Consider the following 21,248-nt stretch of genomic DNA (forward strand, 5'->3'; position numbering starts at 1 on the left):
CCAGTCCACCAACATCACCTTCATTTTACTCATTCAACTTCAATCCACTGTTCTTCATTAGCCTCATCCATACTTGAGCCACATTGATAACAGAGGTGTGGTTACAGGTGATAAAGAGTAGGTATAGATACATGTTATGTCTGCATGTAATTGGCACTGAAATGTGTATGATTCATCAGTCCACCAAATGATTACCTGTTTAACAGGTAAGCTGGGATGTTGCAGAACTGTGTGAGTAAGAAAGCTAGTGGCAATGGCACAGTTCACTTGTGATGTATCAGAGGGGAGTGCAAACTGCTGTAGTCTTTATACAACTTTCATATGATAAAGGTGATACCTCTTGGCAAATTACATTGAACACTGCATAGTAACAGAATGCCTTTGTTTTCCAGTGATGGCAGGAAATCATCGTTCACTGTCAAGATAACTGATTCTATCCTCTGGTCTCTACCGCAGCCTGACATAAAATGATCCAGTCTTAGCTATAGCTGCCTTTGCTACTCTGAGCTGCTACAGAGAACACAGCTTTCTTTGTGTCTTAGCTTTTTTCAAACAGCTCCATATAGTTGAGAGCACTGCAGTGGTTCTTCTCAGTGATGTTCACTGTGGACAGCATGTCATTTCTGTGCTCTAACTTTCTTTGCTTCCTGTGGTGGAGTGCTGAATCAAATGTAGGTTTCTACTTCTCACCTTTGAGGTGCTGGTGCTCCTCAAAGTCTGTATGTAGTGCACACAAGAGGTTGATGGAGCTCAGCTGTGAAGGGTGTTGTCAGCCATCCCACTCTTCAGACACAGGTGAGCTTGAGGAGGCTCAGCTGTGCACAAGGCAGCTGTGACCCAGGTTTTCCCAATACAAGAGGGCCATCTCCCACAGGGCCTGGAGAGCCTCTCCAAGTACAGCGCTCCTTTGAGTGCCCTCGTTAGCACAGGGATGTTAAACCGACCAGCCAGCTCTAGCTCACTCTACAGCACACACTTTGGAAAGGAAGGGAGGATAAAACGCTGTTGTCACATCTCAGTGCCTTCCACTACTGAAATGTGTTCAGATGGAGAATTATGTTTGCACTGGAACTTTAATAAAGTCTTAAATGCAAAATTGAGCACTCAAAATTTAGAAATTTTCAGAATTGAAGTCTTCTGTGCAATCTTAAGTTATCCTCTTTATGTCAATGCTTACCCTCTTCTGCAGAGCTTATGATATAGTCTTTAATTATATAATAACATATTGTAGTTCCTATTTATTCAGTGTAAACAAGCAATTCCTGACTCTATAAAAAGCAGCTTTTTTTAAATTCTGTCCTCATTGGCTTTACCATTTTTACTTCACTTACTGGAAATCTGCTGTAAACATGGTTACTGAGTTTTGTGTGGTAGTTTTAAGACAGCTATCACTGCAGTAGTAGAGTGCTTTCCAAGTTTTAATGAATTTGTTTTCACAATCTCTGTTATGCAAACTTTTTTATTCATATCTTATAGGGAAAATACTGAAGGAAAGATAGGTTAATATGAAAAATACCCACTGATTTTGAAAGCTCAAACTGAGGTGTCAATTTTTGCTTTTCCTAATACCTAATGTTATACAAAACTGTAGAACAGCTCCCATTAACTTCGGTTGCAGCTACAAACGTTCAGCATTTTCTGCTAAGACGACCTGTACTCTCAAGTCTGTCAATAGGAGAATGAGAAAAATACAATTAGCAGCCATGTTGAAAGTCTGCATAAATAGCTTGCCTAGTCTCTCCCAGGGACAGTGTGAAAGGCAAGCAGTTCTCCAGGTCAGCATTCAGCAGCATTAAAATCAGGAAGTCAGTCTTTCTCTTCCTGTGATCTGCCTGATTTGTTGCATGCCTACCTATGAAGACACAGAGGTCCTGCGACACATAGTGTCAGTCACTGTGTAACTGTAACTTGTCCTTTGAATTGATCTGAAATATAAACCAGCTGCTTGTTAGTTGAGTTCTACATTAAAGACTGTAGAATACTAATATGCCCATGCTGCAGTCGCTTTAGTTCTTTTCATATATTTTCAATGCCTGACTAAATGATGATTTCTTAATATAATTGTCTCACGTTCTCCTGAAGTGGGTTTTTGAGAATGTATTTTCCTTGTTTTTTAAAGCAATAGTCTGCTTGCCCATTAAGTTTTGATCTTCTGTCTAGTCTTTCCCCTCGCATTTCCAACAGCATTCCCAACCAGTCCCAATCACTCCCCTCCTGTTTGTCTGTATGTATCCTGTACCTATCACAACCCTCTTACCTTCCTCATCTCCAAAGTTTTGCTCTTGACTAGCCTGCATCAGAATCACGCAGCTTCCTGTGGCAGTGTGTCTGCCCGTAAGACTGGTCATTTGAAAGCACAAGAGAAGACCACTACCTGTGCCACATGGTCAGGGGATCTTTGAAGATTTTCAGCAGAGGTGGTGATTTCACAGCATCTGAACACATTTCAGTAGTGGAAGGCACTGAGATGCGACAACAGCGTTTTATCCTCCCTTCCTTTCCAAAGTGTGTGCTGTAGAGTGAGCTAGAGCTGGCTGGTCGGTTTAACATCCCTGTGCTAACGAGGGCACTCAAAGGAGCGCTGTACTTGGAGAGGCTCTCCAGGCCCTGTATTGGGGGAGATGGCCCTCTTGTATTGGGAAAACCTGGGTCACAGCTGCCTTGTGCACAGCTGAGCCTCCTCAAGCTCACCTGTGTCTGAAGAGTGGGGTGGCCGACAACACCCTTCACAGCTGAGCTCCATCAATCCCTTGTGTGTGCTGTACCCAGCAATCTCCACAGAAGGTAACTTCTAAAGACTAACGAGTGTCTACTGCAAGTGAACCTGAGGTTCTTAAAATTTGCCGAAATTGGTCAGGTTGACTTCTGCTCTTCCCATGGCCTGTTCCTGCTTTGAAAACTCTCCTCTTGCCAAATATCAGGCTCCTTCCTCAAAATTCAAGGTTAAAAGTTTTTCAGAGGATTCATCAGAAATTTTGTAATGGGATCAAGATGTATGTATTTCTAGCCTTGGAAACAGTTGAAGTTTTGTTGGAATTGTTCAGTCTGAAGCAAACAGTTTTTGCGCTTCTTTCAGGTAAGTAACTTAGAGCAGTTCTCAGGAGAATGAGACACACAGAAGCAGGACTTCTTGTGCATTGGTGCTTTAGTGGCTCTGCAGAAAATCTGGAGTTTGAGACCCTGATCTTCTGAAAGAGGCAGAGCTAGAGCAAGTCCTAAAAGGTGGCCTCTGTATTTTTCTCCATCGCTATATGCTTATGTGATGCAGTGATAGAAAGGATAAAAATCTGTGTGAAAAGTGTTTGTGCATGCAGATTGGCTGTTTGTTATCTTTTGCGGGGTTTGAGTGGGTTGTTGGCTAAGTGCACTTGACCTGAATGTTCTAATCACGATAAGCTTGGCTTGCTGTGGGCTCCTTCCTCAGCCATTCCCACCCATGCGTGTTCTGTAGGAACAGTGGTGCTGGTTCCACAAAGGGTCAGTTTTGTTCAGAGGAGAATGTAATCTGAAGAAACTAGGAAACCTTCCTACGCTCTAGCTTTCACTTTTCATAGTGCAAAATGCTGAGTGTCAGAATTTTGGGCTGATAATTGGATACAGTTTGTATTGTCTTGCTCTGTGGAATTTAGATAAGGAACTTTTTTGTCTTCTTAGTACTAACCCAGAAGGAGTAAGCAATTACATCCCAAGGTACTCATTTCAGGACAGATCCTGCCATTCTGTTTAAAATCCTATGAGAGGATTTTGAAGTGGAGATTCCTGACTTCCAGGTGCTTTTGCCTGTCACTTGCTCATGATGCCACCGTGGCTACCAAAGGCATTCCGTAGAAAAAATAATGAAACCATACTTTAAATATGTTAGGAAGAAGTGAGTCACTGGAGTTCTCTGTGGCCTAATGATCTGCATGGATTTGGGCACTAATCAGGCCCCTGTAACAGTTTCATGATTTGTTTTCCCAAAGTTTATAGCAAGACCAAAGAGAGTATGTGACTGACTGCCTTCAGCAATGAGATCAGGGAGGGAGGAAGTCCTGTGCTAATAGCCCTGTGTTTGTTAATCCCTAAGCCAGCAGTCTCCAAGTCTTCTTCCAGCAGTAGAACTGGCTGATGTTCTGAGCATGGTTTCCCATTCCAACATTAAAACTGGAGTGAAAACTAATGACCTTTTTTCCATTCCTGTTCATCCATTGGGATTTTCTGCATTATCTCTAGAAATATGTCCCTGATCCCAGTCTGCCTTTTCAGTCCTTTGATTGTATAGGCAGCAATCCTGTCTGAGATGGGGTGGCTATAGGATGAGTGTAGCCAAGTCTCCGACTTTCTTTTTACATTGCGTTCTTCAAGAAAAAGAGCAGACAGGGCAGTAAAATCAGCCTTGGCTTGTGAAGTAACTTCTCTGCATGGCTTGTTCCCCTGTGTGCAGCGTAAGCCATAAACCACCTGCAAATGACATTTCAAATGTCTGTCTCTTCTTTGTCTGCTGAGCCCTGGTGTACTGATGTTGGTCAGTTTTGGGTTCTGCTACCGATGTCCAGTCTGGCATAGAAGCTGCTGCTTGTGCTATATTTCAGGAGGCTGGTGTAGGTGGTTATGCAAGATACGGGAGTGTGGCTTGCAGTTCTGTTGCTAGGAACCAACAGTATGAAATTCTTTTAAGTTTTATTGGGTTTTTTGGTCTCTTTTACTATGAGATAGAAGTTTTGGTAGATAAATGGTCTATGTATAAACTACACCCTGTTTATTTTATTTTATTTTTAGGTGAGTTTGTGTCTTAATAATTGGCAATTGATGTTTATGCTTCTAAAAAGCTGGGATCTCCAGGATCTTGATTGTAAACACATTTGTTTACCTTCAGGGCAGAGGAAACAAACTCTGACAACACATTCACTATTGTTCAAACGCCCACAACTCTTCAGGGAGGCAGATGCCTTGTTTCAGTTTCAGTCTTTCGTTGAGTCACTCCTGCTTATGTAAGGTCTGAATTTGACTCTCTTTCTTAAGGCTACATTATGGAAATTAAAATCTTAAATAATCCCTTGTCTGCTGGGACTACCTGCTTCTGATATGGAGGAGGAATTCAACTCGCCTTTCTTGTGTTGTTCTGTTAACAGAAATTCTCTTTTGATCCTGTAGTTTTGTTTAGGGGAGAAGTCATCTTTTCTCTGGATTCCTTACATAGTTCCTAGTGCTGACTTGGGGCAGGAAATGTTTCTCTAATCTTAGGTTTGCTCCAAAAACAAACAACTACCTCGTGACCCAGAAGGCCCTCTCACTCCTATGGGGGAAGTTGAAGGGTCCCCGTTTCCATTTAATTCTCGGTTTCTCCATCATTGCCACATTCCAGTTATGGGCTCCCATCCTGTCTGGGACAGTGGCCTCACTTGTTCTGTTCTGATGCTAACCCAAACAGGAGTGTGGGGTTTTTGGTGGTGGTTTGTTTGGGGTTGTTTGTTTGTTTGTTTTGGTGGGGGGAGGTTTGTTGTTGGGTTTTTTGGTTTTTTTGTTTGTTTTTTAATCCTTACAACACAGTGGTCTGGAATAATCTCACAGTTACTACGTTGAGGCTCAGAGTTATTAAAGTGGTTGCTGAAGGATGTGGCTTTCCCCTAGGTAAATACCACACCCCTCTAAATAACAGTGCCTATCGCGTGTTGACACTTGCATTCCATTGCAAAGGGTGGGCCGTATTTGAACAGTGGTGTACGTGATAGGTGAAGCAGTAACTGCTTATGCTTCTTTAGAGGAAAATGGAGGTGTGAGTTTGGAGGAGACAAAGGAGGAGAGGAGAGATGGAGTACTGGACTTTGTCTTGTGATAGATTAGAAGAGCAGATGGCAAACTGTTACCAGTGCATGTCTGATCTGCTTTTTACATGACATATTTTTAGACTCTAATAATCCTTTTCATTTAACACTATATTGCTGCTTACTTGAGTACTTGAATGCCTTATTTGAGGGCCTGTAATTTAGTTTACAAGCATTAATTACTTAAATTTTTCAACAGTGTTCTGAAGTGGAGCTATTACAGCCTGCAGTTGTGGGAACTGGAGCAGAGAAAGGGCACGTGTCTGGACTTAGATCCCATACTGAGGCAGTGGAGTTTGCTCAGATCTTTTGCAAATGAGTGTCCGACATTTTAGGATGTTAGAAGCTGAATTATCATGGTAGGAAATAAAAGTTATGTGTAAGTACATTTTAAAAATAAATACCTGTCGGTAACCTCTTTATATGTATGTGCGTATGTACATGCATGTGTACAATAATTTCAGAAATCCTGATTTGCAGACAAGTGTTGGTGTGAGGGACTTAATTTTTTAAATGAATGTTTTAATACTTTTTAGGAAATGGAAATAAAGTACAGAAAAGGATCATGTAACTTTACTTGCTGTTCTGCAGGACAGAAGTATCTTTAGACCATTGATGGTGAATCATCTTGGTGCCTGTGACTAGAACTCCTTTAAAAGTATTGCAACTCATTGACATGGGGATCAATCCAGTTCTATCTTGGTGGCAGGTGTCCCCTGGGACTGAGCTAGACCATGATTTTACAGGCATTTGTCAAGCCTGTTTGAAAACTCACCGATACCCCTGGAAAGCCCTTTTCTGATCTCTCACCTGAATGTTTTGTTTTTGTTGCAAGTTAAAGCCATTTGTTCTTGTCCTTCCCAGTGGACATGGAGGACAATTGACTGCTCTTATAGTTATGAAAACTTGTGTACTAGAAGGCAGTTGCTGTGCTTAGTCCTCTCATGCTAAACAAACACAATTCTTTCAGTTCCAGAGATGCCGTGTTTGTCATTCGTCCCTGAACTTTCCTCCATTTTGTCAAAACTTTCATGGAATAGTGACCAAAATGGAGCACAGTCATCACAGATAACCAGTAGGTTCTTACAGCAACCTTAACTCTATCCTTGTGCTTCCTATCCTTTCCTACAGGAAAAAATTAATTATAACACAGTAGTCTTCCACTGTTACAGTGTTACATTCCCCTCAGACAGAATCTCAAAGTTACATGGGATATGGCTTCTGGGGCCCTTACACGAGGATAGGTTGAAAGCACGGTAAGCTTTCAACATGTGTTCACTAACCCAAGCTGCTAGGGATAGGAAGAGAGGAGTCTTTGGCCAGTTATTAGAAGACAATTTTGCAACTTCTGTGTGATGGTAGTTGTTTGTGGCGAATGGGGAAGTGTAATAAGGGATAAGCATTAAAATTTCCTTCATTTCTCTTTAACTGTTCAGACTGGAGATTCTGCTTGGCCACTGAATCAGTGGGGTGTTAAACTGGTGGTGAGCCTAGCCCTGAACTGCTGGGCAGGCAGATAGAGCTGTGTGTCTAGGTAACAGTCTGCACCACCTTAGCAAATAAGATGAAGCGCATGCTTGGCTTCCTTCCCAAGCGCCTGGAGTTCACTCAGGGGAGATTAGCTTCTTGAAGTTATTTCCTGGCTTGTTGCCAGAACACAGTCTCTCTTGATGTTATGCAGAAACCACACCTGATTTAAATGGATTGGCACTTCTTGTAGTACATTTGGATTTGAGGTCATAGACAGTTCACAAGTGACACGTTTGTGCCTTAACAAGTTGTGCATATGTTTTAGGCTGAACCTATTTACTGGTCTATGTATAGACAAGTGTGGATGTGTTTGGGTTTTCAGTATTCCCAAATATTGATCCTGTTCGGAACTGGTAATTCTGTGTCCTATCTAATAGGATGTTAGGCTCTTTTTTTCATCTAAAGAGTGTTGTCTTTCTAGATGTCCCTTTCTCATGACTGGTGATGTCAATCAGTGACCCATGACAAGCAGAGGATAGATGGAGGATAGGCAGAGAATTCTTGAACTGCCAAACTGGCATAGGAAGTTTCTGAAAACTTAAACTGCAGTTGTTTTGGAGGTTAAGAAAGATTTCTTTCCTTCTGCCACACCATCTGCTAAAGTGATGTTTGATTTACCACAAAATTGTTCTGGGTGATGGACAGCCTGGATAAATCTCAAATGTCTGGGCTCTGAAAGTGAGTCAACTTTCCTATAGTGAGGAACTTTCCATTTACTTCTTGGATAATAACATTCCAGTTTCCAGCAAGACTGATGTTCTGGCAGAACCCTGGTAGGGGCAGAACCTCTTTGGTTCAGTTTTCCTGAGTTCAGTAGGGACAGGTGGCAGAGCTCCATCCTGTTACAGAACCGGTGTCTTTCAGAGCAGAGCACAAGCTGCAAAGGTAGAGATAATGGCCTTGTTTAATGCCTGCTATCACAGGTAGACATTTCAGTATCCCTTAGAACAGAAAATGTTGATTCTCATTAAAATAAAATCTGTCTTTCAGTATTGGCTTTTACAACACCTCAGTGAGAAAAGTGAAGGAAACCCTTGTGACAGTGCAGCTTTAAAGCCATCTTAATTCCTTGACTATTTTGACTTTTGACCTGGGAATGACATAAAGGTTGTAGATACTTCACTTGATAATGATCAGAAGCAAAATGCCAACATTGATTCCTGTAGAATAGTCAGCAGACTGCAGCTCTTGATGCTGTTTGCAGAAAGGCAAGCAATGCTTTCACTTCTTTGCATTTAATTTGCCTCTGATTTGGAGAGGGACTGCTCCGGGAATTACAAGTAGAATCTAACTGTGGAGTGGGATGTGGGATTTTGTGCTCCTAGTAATTCAGTCCAATACCAATCATTCGTTTCTCTTTTCTTCACTTCTTCCTTTAGTTCAGACATAGTGAATATCCAACAAGCTTACCAAGTATCCTAAAGAGCAGCAAGACAAAGAATGTATGCATCTCACTACATGGTGAGGCATGACAGAAGAGAAAACACAGGAACCTGAGGCTTCTGTCTTGCAGCTTTGTTTCTGCTTATTGCATTAAGTGTTTCTCATGACTCTGAAGATTTAGCCCAGCCCATCTTGAGTGTGGTACAAACAGGAAATGAAAACCCTGCAGTCAGAGGATACACCTGCCAAACGCTGGTTGAGCAGCTGTGGCCCTCACCCATAGTTGAGTGCAAAACCGGAAGCGTCAAGGGCTAAGTACAGCCTGAGCACTCCTTCTTCTCAAAGCTTTGGAGGCTGCATGGTGAAAGAGAGGGAGGGAGAGATGAAGGTGTAGTCACAGTTTGCCTGGCAGTCTGATGAGAGGTGCTGATCAGGAAGTTGCTTGTGTAGCTTGCAAACTGCTGTTCTTTAGGAGTGTGCATTCTCCCTTGCTGTTGATCATCAGTCTTATGGCTCCAGATGGCACTCGTACACCACAGGAAGATCAACTGTGTGATAAAGTAGTGAGTGTTAGTTCCCTTGGGGACTGAAGCAGGTACAAGGATGGTCAAGGCTCCCAAGGTGTCTGGCATGTGGAGATTGCTCAGTGATTTCCTTGATCAGGGACATGGTTACACTGTTTGTATTCCTTGAGTGACAGCTGACAGCATTTGAAGTAACACAGCTACCCTGGCAGAAGGCCAGTTGCAGTGATTTGAACAAATTATCAGTTGATGTTGGTTGGCATAGCACCTCTGACAGTCTGAAGAATGATGCTTTTGCATATCAGGTCAGGGCACAGACTTTTTAAAGCAGGTCCTTAAATCTCTAGACTCTGGGCTGGGCTATCCGTTGATGTAAGTTATCGTAGAGCAATATTTCGATTCTGGCCCTAAATACCTTTTTGTCTAGTGATCAATAATCACTACTGTGTGGACTAGTGTTTATGAGCATCAGGAACCTGTTCACTGCCCAGTGACAAGAGAAGATGAAATGTAATAACGGGGCTAAGTCAGCTGAATCAAGTGTTGCACTCAGAAACTTAGTTATAAAGGTTTGTTTGAGTGTTTGCTCACATACTCCTGTCAGAGCTTGCTTGGGGAGCATTCTTCTTGTTGACTTGCTCTTTCACCTCCCACCCATTGAGATCTTTGTCTCGATTTGTGATTCATGTCTGATTCAGCCAAGTGGGTAGTAGACTTGGCAGCAAGAATCTCCTTAGTTTGAGGATTCCAGAAACCTTTAATAGGGCCAAAAGCACAGAACTCGGCTGCTGAAAGTATAAAGTAAGTGCCTTATATGACAAATTCAGGGAATTTTTGTTGTTGTTGTTATTTGGGGCATTTTAGCTGTGGGCAAATTTTGTACCTTGCTTCCCTACACAGAGCCTTTGTGGATGTTTAAGTTATATTTCTCCCAACAAATAAGGGAAAAATTACATGTATGCCTCACTTTCTCCATTGCAGTATGATGCCTTGTTAGGTCTTCTAAGTTTCTTCAAATATCAAATGATCCCAAGCCTAGGAGTTGTTATAGTCTGCACAATTAAAACCAAAAAGTCATGGAATTTTGATCAACTGCAATGAAAAGCTTTTACTAGCTGCTTTAGATATTTTAAAAGTGTGCATGTATGCATGTATTTATATCTGTATGTATTATTAGAAGAAAAAACAAGGATAATTATAATTTGCTTATATTGGGCATAAAAATGTCTGCTGTTCTAGGATCTGGGATCTGACCAAGTCAACTGCCTGCCTCTTTCAGATCTGCAAAGACAACTACACTAAGCCTCAAACTGAAAGAACTCAAAACCAGAATCCCTCAGTAGGCAAATTCTGTGACTGTAACCGGAAAGATACCATGATGCTCAGCAACTCTCACTATCTTTTAATTTTTTTTTTAATATAACATCACTCAAATCCCCAGATCTCTCCATGAGATGAAACATATTGTTGGCTGCCCCAGAGCTGCACTCCCTTGAAAAAATGAAATCCCTAATAACCTTTGAAGCTGGCTGCTGTGAAGCTGCACCTATGGAAGATTCATTGGTTTAGGGGAAACTACACTGATAACAACTTGTCTTGGTAGACTATTGTGATTTTGACAAAGCAGTAGATTCGTTGTTAAAGTGTTTATGAATTTTTTTTTAAATAGGTTGTAATTATAGTACTCTAGTTATTGATTACATTCAGACAGAGAGAGAAGCATATCTAGTTACAGGGTAATTAAATTAGGCTAGTAATTGTCTTGGTTGTGGTCCACTCAAAATGATTTCTTATGGAAGCTTTTTATGGTAACGGCAGGTAGTGGCTGCATTGAGACAGATGGAAGTGAAGTTTTGTTTGGGCTAGGCTTAGTTCATTAAAATAATATGGTTAGTAGCTTTGGACCTACATTTAAGTTCTTTGTATGTGCAAGTCCAATATGTCAGGTCAAAGCCAATTCAAATAAAGTGACAAACAATACTGAAAATGGAGAACAAATCTGAATATGTTAATTTCATTTTCCAAATTTAATTAAGTAATTTAGTAAAATGGCATAAAGAATTAAGAAAACAAACTAGCTTTCAAGCTGATTTATTTCAGTTTTAATAAACTAAGGAAAATAAAACAGTCAAGGATTTTGTAGATAAAATTAATTCATAGGGTTTTAAAAACATTTTATTGAGTTGAGTAAATGTATATACTATAAAAAAGTAAAACTGAAACAATAATAAAACTGTAAAACATACACAGAGTTTATAGGGAACAAATATTAACAGAGAGCTATTTACAGGACTAGACCCTACTGCTTGCTCACACTGATACTTACGACAGCTCTGTGAATAATCTTATGGACTTTATGAGGATTTGTTGTATCACTCAGAGAGTAATATGGGTGCTAGTGTGTGACCCAGGAAGGAAGAAGGGGGGAAAAAAAATGCACGGCAGAAAGGTGAGCCACTGGAGAATGACTAATACTGTGCATGAATAAGTCATAACTGATACCCAGTTTAGTAATGCTTAGTGTTAGCTTAGGGCCCGCTCGTAGAAAGCAGTTCCAGCTAATGGTCTGATGGGTTCCCAGGTGTTACTTTTCCAGTCACTATTGTTACGGTTACTGTGTCTGGAAAGAGGCCAACACCCATCACCTTCTCACACGCTTGCTCATTTGCACTGCGTTGGCTGAGATTGTCAGGCAAGGTATTGCTCAGTGCTTTTGCATCTTGGGCACATAGCTCTTACAGAATTATTTTGAAACACTTGTAGTAACTTTTTGATAATTATAGTTTTCTGTACTCCTTGCAAGTCCCTGTGGAGGAACCTTGTTCCTTCTAGGAGTTAGTGAGACACCGAGTAGGCAGTGGCAACCAGCAATATAGATCAGATTTCGGCCCCCATGTCCCAGAGTGGCAGAATTTAGCCTAAATGATGTAAAGACTTTAAGAGAACAGTAGATTATGATGACTGACAATTAAGTACTCTTTCTTAAAGCCTTTTAGGAAAAGAAAAGATTACAAAGAAATTTCTCACTATCCTTTTGTTTCTTGCTGTCATAATAGCTCTCTGTAGGCTTGCGTAGGCTTTGTACTAGTGCACAAAAAAAGACAACAGGATCTTGGATAAAGAAACTGCTGAAATTTTCCTGAAAAAAGGATTCAAGGGTCACTGTGTACTATAGTCTAGCAGAATTTCCATGAAAATTTACCAGCTCAGGCAAGAAACTACTCCTCCACTCTGCTGCTGATGGAAAAATGAACTTTTTTAGGGACCCTGTTGATTTATGTTACATTTCAATGTTCTTTAACTTACTATAGTTTCAAGTAACATGCTAGAATTATTAAAACTGATAGATTTTTTTTTTCCTGAAGAAGAGATTTTTCTTATTTCCCACCACCCGATACTTACTAGTTTAGATATGATTGGTATTTTTAATTATTGTAATTGCTTCACTTACACAGGAATTCGCAGAATTGAGTCCTATGTTGCCTGTTTCTCAGTGTGTGTCTGAGGGTAGTTACATGTGTTTAAGGTGTTCACAAAACTGAGATCTTTGTTTTCATTTTACCCTTAAATAAGGGAGAGATCTTATTTATTTTTCCACAGAACAGCAGAGGAAGGTTCAGGTCCCTATCCCCCATTGCCCTTAGGAATCAGAGTGGCTTATCTGTCCCTGAGGGATTCAGCATATGCTCAGAGAGAGATTTCAGTTGTTCTGTACTGTTCTATGCCTGTAAAACAACAGCAGCAGCAATCAAAAAAACCTCACCCAATTCAGGGAGTCTGCACTAACCTGTTCAGTGAGCTTGGCTATTAGGATGTTATAGCCCTTGTCCTGAAATAGTGGGAGGGTTTCAGGAAAGCCAGTTAGTTGCTGTGGATTAATTCTTGGGGACAGTGAGGCCTGAGCCAAAACCCCTTAAAATGGATGAAACGCCTCCTGGTGAGTTTAGTGGGTTTTCCTCAGCCAAGTCCTACTGGTGTATTTGGGCAGGATCATCACAACTGTGCTTCTGCTTACTAGTAATGTATGAAGTTGTGCTCTCATCATGAGAAAAGGCCTGGAGAAAGCTGTGCTCACAGGAACCAATGGCTCTTGGTTGCTGCTTATTTTTGTTTCTTGATGGATAGGCATGATGCTACATGCTACATGATACAGCTACCTGTATAGGGATATACAATTGGGATATACAGGATATTCAATCCTGTATATCCAGGATTGAATAAGCTGGGAATACTTCGTCTGGCCAGCATCTTGTCTGCATATGCCAGTGCTAACACAGAGCAAGTCTTGCCACATCTGCTGCACGGATGTATGCTTCTCTTCAGTGCTGTGCTTCAAATTCGGAAGAGTGATTCAAAAGGGTAATCCAGATAAGGCAGATCAATGTCAGATACCAAACCACAATCCTTTGCATGCATTGTGGCTGCATTGTGGGAATTAGTTCTCCCATTCTCTTCCCCTGAACTTTTGTTTGTTTGCTAGCAGGGACACAGTTCCAGTGGCACAGTCTGTCACACAGGCTGACCCATTGGCAGGAAACTAGCTTTTCCCCTCTAGCATCCCATACCTCTTATTGCTTAGGGATATATATATATATATATATGTATATAGTGTGTCAGTTACAGTTCACATTGAGTGACTTATATGCTGAATCTAAGAATGTTAATGTTTCTCATGTTCGTCTCTTGGCCCTTTTGGAATAGTTTCCTTTTTCCTACTGGAAAACTATTGAGTATATTGATCTCAAGAGGCATATAAAACAGCACCAGTGATGTCAAGGGCATCTGACTTGGGCAATCCTGATACAGAGATATCAGAGTTTTCCCTGAATATATGTGAAAAGCATACAATAGCTGGGAACCTAGAAGAAATGAGGGCTTGGAGAAACCCAGGCAGAGCAAAAGATCAAGGAAGACTGAGCAGGAATCTAGAAGAAACAGGGCCTGAGGGAGATATGGACTGCAAATACAGATGGGCAGTGGTAGCAGTCCTCTCTGCCATTGCAGCATAAAGCAGTGGTTTGAAAAGCACATAATACCATTGCTAACAAAGAGGAAGAGATCTTGCTTTAGAAATAGAAGTGAGAAAGATTCCTCCCACAGCAGGCACACAAAGTTTTCATCTTCCCACTCACACCACTGCTCCAACAGCATGCAGCCCTGTTTGCATCCTGGCAATTTGCATCCTTGGTTGAGTGAGTTGGGAGACTAGAAGTTGTGGTAAAGTGCAACTGCTGAACCCCGGCCGATGGCAGCATGCCCCATGGGATGGGTCTGGAAGCAATCCTTTCCCTCCTAGCTTGAGCCTCATGCTTTCCCTGTCTTGAGGGGGAAAAAGGTTTGTGAAGAGATGATTTTAAATAAAAAAAAATTTAAAAGTGTTAGTGTCTGCTTATTGGTTGAGTAGCTTAAACATACTCATCCAAGGCAGCTTTAACCTAAGCAGCCAAAGTCCACTTGAGCTGGGGCTGAATTTGGCCCATTGTCTGTCCTTCATGCCCACAGTACAAAAAAAAGCTGCAGCTTCTTGGGGCTAGGTGGGAGGGAAGAGGTGGGAAAGCCACTGGAGTGTGGTGTTGCATTGACAGTTGATGTGCATTCCTTGAAAACCTGTGCTTCTCATCACTTCTGGATATAGCAGTATGACAAGTCATTGGGAGACAGGATGCGGTTTGTTAGGAGTGGAACATTATGATGAGTATAGGATCTTTAAGGGAGAGTTATGGAGCAATGCTGACTTCTGATTAAGGAATGGGGAAAAAGCAGTGTTACTCTGAAAATTGAGCTGGAGTCTTCAAAAACTAAATATTTGGCAGGAGTTACATTCAAAGGGGTCATTTTAATTCAGAATGATGTTTACTTTCAGCTGTTCTTTAAATAACTTAGGGCTGTGTCCCTCTGCAGTAGAAACAGCAGAGCAGACATAGAAACTGACAGCTTCTGCTGTCAGTTAAATCTGGCAAATAGACTATACAAAAGTAATTTATCTTTGCTACTTGAATAACAATAGTTACATTGCACTTTATTCCAGAAGGAGGCTATGGACATCTTTAAGTGGTGTACAAGAGTCTCTCTCATCCTCACTAAACAGCAGCTAGCTCTGTGATAGAGCCAAGTTGCTGTTTAGCACTGCAAGGTTGCAGTTTGGAACGACTTAAAGCAAATGATATAGAATATGAAATCCAAATAATACAGAATATGAAAGGGTCATTTAAACCTGCAGAACATATTTATGAAACTGGAGTGTCGTAAGAGCTAGTAACATCTGTGGAGTTGCAGTAAGTACAACTGAATCTTCATGATTCCCAAACATCCAGGATTTTATTTGTTCCTCTCACTGGCACATTATGTTTTCAAAAGTATTATTGCTGCATGGGGCACTTATATCAGACAGAGAGTGACTTCATTTCAGCTTGAACTGCATTCAAAACCACAATAAGTTAAATAGGAAGAAGCAATCTTATTTCAGAATAAGTATGCTCATATGGTGATTATATTGTTATGTCGGTTTAATTTGCAGCATAGCTTAAAACTTTCTTGTGAAGACAAATCCTTAAAAGAAAAAGATCACTTGCATCTATGAGTTCCCATATCTTCTTGATACATTCTTAGATAGCCACAGGGTTTTTCCCTCACACGGTGAGCAGCATTGCTAGAGGATACCTTATAAGAAACATGGAATAAGTGAACAAGTTTGGGGAAGGATGGCCAGGTCAGAGTGTGATGTGGAGAGCTATGTTTTGCCTGTGTATCACTGTCTGCAATTTCACTTTTTGTATTTTTCACTTCTGTGTGAGTATAGTGTAGAAGACAATAAAAATCAGGTATCCTAAGCACCTAAGTCGTCAGATCAATATCCCTGCTAGAGAAGACATGGTTGTTTTGAAGGTGGCATTTTCAGGTGCTGAGCAATGACCTGAACTTGTTTTCAGTGAAATCAATGCCTCCCATTGATTTTGGTGAATCCTGGTTAGGCCGTTGATAAGCACTTCTGTAAATGCGGCCTAATCCCCAACTATACTTGATCTCAGCAAAAAACCCTCAGCACTAATTTGTTGTGCACAAGTATTGTGCAGCTCCATTTTTTTTCTCCAGCAGGGTATGTCCTAGTGACAGCAGAAATGAGCCTGCTGTCCTTGTTTGTAAAGCACTTTGGGATCCCTCAGAGTGTAACATGAATGCCAGTGGGCTGTGGTTCTCTCCCACCCGGGTTTTGGTTCCAGAGCATGAGACTTTTTCACTTTCTACTTTTTTTTCCCTTTCTGCCTTTGCAACAGAGCACTCAGCTGCTGTTTGTGAGCAGCTGTTCTGTTTCCCTGTCTGCCTGCAGCGGTATCCAGACAGCTGCACTGTGCGGCAGCCAAAGGTGGCCAGAGCGATGCCCAGCTTTGTTAAAAATTAACAAGATTGGGAAAGAGGGGAGGGAGCAGGAAAATCCATGACCTGGAGTAGATTCTACAGCACACTGTCAATGGGTGTTGAGAGACCTGGGTGACCTCCATGTTCAACTCGACATGTGCTTTCTATGCATCTGTCACAGTAAGACTTGCCTGCTGACTCTGAGAAAGCCGTTAATCATGAGGTGATGCTGAAGTTCTCTGGGAAAGGAAGTATTGCTGACAATGGCAAACAGCTTATGTTCATGTCTCATGGAAACTTAAATGTGCATAAGTGTGTGTTCAGCATCTGCTTTCTGCATACTGCATGACTCAAGACACAGAGAGGGTCAGGTGTGGCTAAGAACAGGCTTGTGACGTGCAGTGTGACACTTGTTTTTTATTTCTCGCAGGCAGCTTTCTTGTGAATGGTAGAGCATTATATTTGAGTATTTATCCATTCTTGGTTTTATGTGCATATTTTTCCAACGATGATCGTAGTGTCTGTTTTGTGGTTTCACCTTTGAGCACTTACAAATGAGTGAGGAACAATTCAATGTGCATGAAGCTATGTTTGTGGCATGTCGACATTTCAGCTTTTGCCTAACTTAATATTTCTTTTCTTTGTATTCCAGAAAAAGGCATGGCATACAATTAAAACCATGGTTAACTTACCAGTCATCAGCCCCTTCAAGAAACGCTACTCATGGGTGCAGTTGGCTGGGCATACAGGTGAGACGGATATCTTCAATGTGTTTGTCTCTAGAGTGGGGATGGCAGCAGAAGAAAACAGTGTTTCAGTGTTTCTCTGTTTCCTTCCTTCAGGTAAAAGGAAGCAGGCAATGTGACATGAATCTGAACTAGAGCATCTTTCCTTCAGTTGTGGTGGGGATGGGGAAGGGGGGAGTGATATACCTGAATAATGAGGTGAACAAGGAAGCAATGGCCAGACTCTGGGGAAGGGCCAGGCTCCCGATGCATCCTCGTAAGGTGATATATGTAAAATACGTGTTAGAGGGAAATGAGGGGCTGGGGACTTGAAGCCCTAGTCTGTCTGTTGCTGTTGGTTGTGGTATGGGATCATCTTTCTTGACTGAGTAGCCAATATGTTAGGTCCCTAGTGGGAAGGATTACTGGCCATGCCTGTATGTGCCTCAGCCCTGGCAAGGACAGTGTTTTTAATACCAACCCCAAACCCCTCATTTGAATGTAAGCCCTTGGGTGGAAAACAAATCTGGTGAACATTGACTTGCTGACCAGGTGTTTGCATTGCAAGTCTGTCGTTGTTCGCTGTATAAGTGCAAGGAGCAGCTCAGTCGGCTGGTTCTACTTTTGAGTCTGTGGAAGTTGGTAAGTGTGCTCCTGATGTAGGCTTTGTTTCATTGGTAAGACAAAAAAAACAACAAAGAGATGCCATCAGGTTTGCTTCTCTCGTGCTTCATTTAATTCCTATGCAGCCCTTGTTCCTAAAGTGCTAGTGCGGGGTTTATTAGTACACATGTGGGCAGGCACCTACGCTGCATCGTGCTTTAATGCAGTACCTGAACCACCTCTTTATATGCTAATGCACTAATATGATGCATTTCAAAGCTGTGCAGGGAAATTTATTTAGTCCTAGAAATGGAGTAGCTGCATTTTGCACAGTGGTGTTGGTGGGGCTGACTTGTATTGCGCAGAGTGCCAAGATGACCCAGTCTGACTGCAGTTTTTATCACAGCATGTATGGGGCTGGCTTGATCCGTGTGGAGTGATGCACTGGTCGTGTAATCATAACCCTTCTGGAGGCTTGTGTAGTAGGGTGGAAGAGGAGGGTTAAGAGGTTACTAGAAGCTGATGAGGAGAGATACTGCTCCACTTTGCTTTAGATAGTTTTCTGTGGTTGCATTTAGTCCATCCTTTTTGCAGCTGTTCTTCTCTGATATGACAAGTTCTTTCTAAACTAAAACCTGAGCCATCACCACCCTCGCCCTTGGGCTGCGGCAGTGCCGGTTCTAGGATTTGTCAGAGAAGAACCAGTTTGCAATGGCTGAAGGATCCTGCTGTAATAAAAGTTGAGCGTTAGCCCCAGGATTAAGGAGGCTCCTACTTTGGCGCCTGTTTTATGTCGTGTAGATTAAAGGGTACCTCTGAATGAAATGTGTACTTTCCTCAGACGATATTGGCAGGTTGCAGGACAGGAGAGTGACTTCTGCAGCTGGAGTCTAATTACTGCCAATCTTGGCCTATGCAGACTGGCATTTGTACTAGATACCATTCAGACACAGGGCTGTAAAAAAACAATTGCACTACAGGCTGTACCTGCAGATTAGCAGGGCTTCGGAGAAGAGGCAGTACCTGGAGGTACACGCATGCGCAGTCACAGTGTGTGTGTGTAGAAAGGGCAGTGCTTGGCTTCTGGCCTGTTCGTGGCTGTTTAATGATCACTGATTGACCGTACTGCCTTGGTATGTACACACTCAGCACGTATACCCTATGTGAGGATTAAGGACAAAGCCAACACTGGCAGTGTTATGCAGCTTTAAAACAGCCTGTCAGAGGATTAATGAATTCTGGCTCGTGGCTGCTTCGTGTGCATTTTAATAAGTATCGTAGTGTTTAATATCCTAACAAAGAGTTTAGCATGGCGGGGTGGGACACGACACGACACCAAACAAACCAAAACGATGGCCTGGAGCAGCTGTACTCCTTAAAGCTATAAATTCTGACATGGGAATGTATCCAAATGGTTTTTCACTGCCAACAGCTGTGTTTGTCCTGGGTGTGGTTTTTTTTATGAAAAGCATGTTATCTTTTCTGTTCAGGGGAAATCTTTAACTGGTGTCATGAGGCTGAGGTAGATGAAGCTGGAGTGCTGGGGGAAGCTATTTTTCTTTTTTGTGGGTCAGTCTTGTCAGCATGAGTTTGATTTTCTTTTTCAGGGAGTTTCAAGGCAGCTGATAGTGGGAAGATTCTCAAACGCTTCTCAGAGAATGAAAAGGAGTGTTTTGAGCGATTGATGAAAGACCCGCTACGCTCCTGTGTCCCTTGCTTCCATGGTGTGGTGGAGAGAGATGGCGAGAGCTACATTCAGCTGGATGACTTGCTTACTGATTTTGAAGGGCCTTGTGTGATGGACTGCAAGATGGGGATAAGGTGGCGTACATGAAGGGGAAAGTGCTTTCTAACCCAAATGCATTTGAAGGAAGTGGGGGAAGAAGGGAAGTGGATGTGGTCATGCTCTGTCTGGAGAAGTTTGGTAACACTTTTGGAGCCTTGGGATTCAGTCCAGACAGCCTGTTGTTGGTTTGGCAGTTGCCTTGGACAACTTGAGGACAGTATGTCCCATTGTTGCCCGATTGTACATGGATTCTGGAAACTGATTTATAGCCTCAAAAACTATCCACATTAAGATATTTTCAGGGGTGATTTAAGACAAAGTTTCTTTGCAGTGGCCTGATAATACATGGGAAAAAAATTACGATTCATTCATTTAATCTTTGTGTATGCAGTGATTCAAAAAACCCCACAAAGAGTAAAATTCCCATCTCCAAATATGAATGAGTGAATAGCAGTGTGAAAGCCCATTTCCAACGCTTGAATGAGTCTTCACTGGTAATGATCTTTCCTGTAAGGAAGAGAGCTGACCATCTGCTCAGGACTGACCTGTGTTTTTTCCCTACTCTGACATCTCTATGATGCTATCACCTTGTTCTCCAGATTCTCACTTTCTTTTCCTTTTCTTGTCTGTGGTTAAGAGGAAAACCTCAAAAATGTTACCTAAGCATAACAAATAGATAAGGAATCTGTTGAGAGCCTGGAGTAACAGTACAGAGAGGTATGAAATGTCATAATAATCTTTTGGGTGCCAGCTCAGATGCTCGAGTTATTGTCATAAATGAGTTACTCAAGTTACAGGAGTGCAGACAAGCCTTTTCAAATAGATGCAGAATTGTCTTAAATGAATTGTAAGCTAAATCAGAGTAGAAATGTGTAGCACTAGTATGCCCAGAGGAAGGAGAAGGATTTGCAGCAGTACATATTTTATTCAAAGTAGGTGACATTCTAGTAATGAGTGACAGCGTCTCCTAAATACCAGCCTGGTTTATTACACTGTGATGAAAAAAGTACACTCCAGGCGCCTGGCAAAGTGCAAGCTTTGTGGAGAGAGACAAGCTCTAGGAGTCCAGTGGAATGTAGAGAACATGGATAGTGCCTTTCTAATGGTTACCAGATTAACGGGTTGGGTGATAACAGCAAAATGTGGAAGGTTTGTCACCCTTCACCTTCCTTTTCTTACTTACCTCTTCTGGTTTGGAGCTGCTCAGATAATCTGCTTTACTCTTCCATTTTTACTATATGAAGAATGATTCTGTCTTTCACTGTCTGATGCACTAAGTAAAACCTTAATTGCTTTCTGAGGCCTAAAAAAGTCACACATGACTGATGTTAGGTTTTCTTGAGGAGAGAGAAGGCAGTAAGACTTCAGCAGCCCTATTTGCTTTTGATTCCATTGTAAATGATCTCTCCTAACTGTCCTCTGAAAATACAGTTCTATTTCATGGCACAGTACGAATTCAGCTTTCTCCCATTCTGTAAGCAGGACATAACAATAACATTTAACAGTAAGTAAAGGTATAGTTAGAACAAGAAGTGAA

At 41.7% G+C, this 21,248-nt stretch overlaps 1 protein-coding gene across 3 annotated transcripts in view; it reads left to right on the forward strand.

Moving 5' to 3' along the window:
* Window positions 1-21,248, forward strand: part of ITPKA (inositol-trisphosphate 3-kinase A) — a 40,853-nt gene that overhangs the window by 8,035 nt on the left and 11,570 nt on the right. For all 3 annotated transcript variants that reach the window (XM_072864706.1, XM_072864705.1, XM_072864704.1), the window contains exons 2-3: window positions 17,250-17,346; window positions 19,533-19,746. In XM_072864706.1, coding sequence (XP_072720807.1) covers window positions 17,250-17,346; window positions 19,533-19,746 — 311 coding nt within the window. The remainder of the gene's footprint in view (window positions 1-17,249; window positions 17,347-19,532; window positions 19,747-21,248) is intronic.

The sequence above is a fragment of the Ciconia boyciana genome, chromosome 6 (assembly GCF_034638445.1).
Source record: "Ciconia boyciana chromosome 6, ASM3463844v1, whole genome shotgun sequence".
NCBI classification, from domain to species: Eukaryota; Metazoa; Chordata; class Aves; order Ciconiiformes; family Ciconiidae; genus Ciconia; species Ciconia boyciana.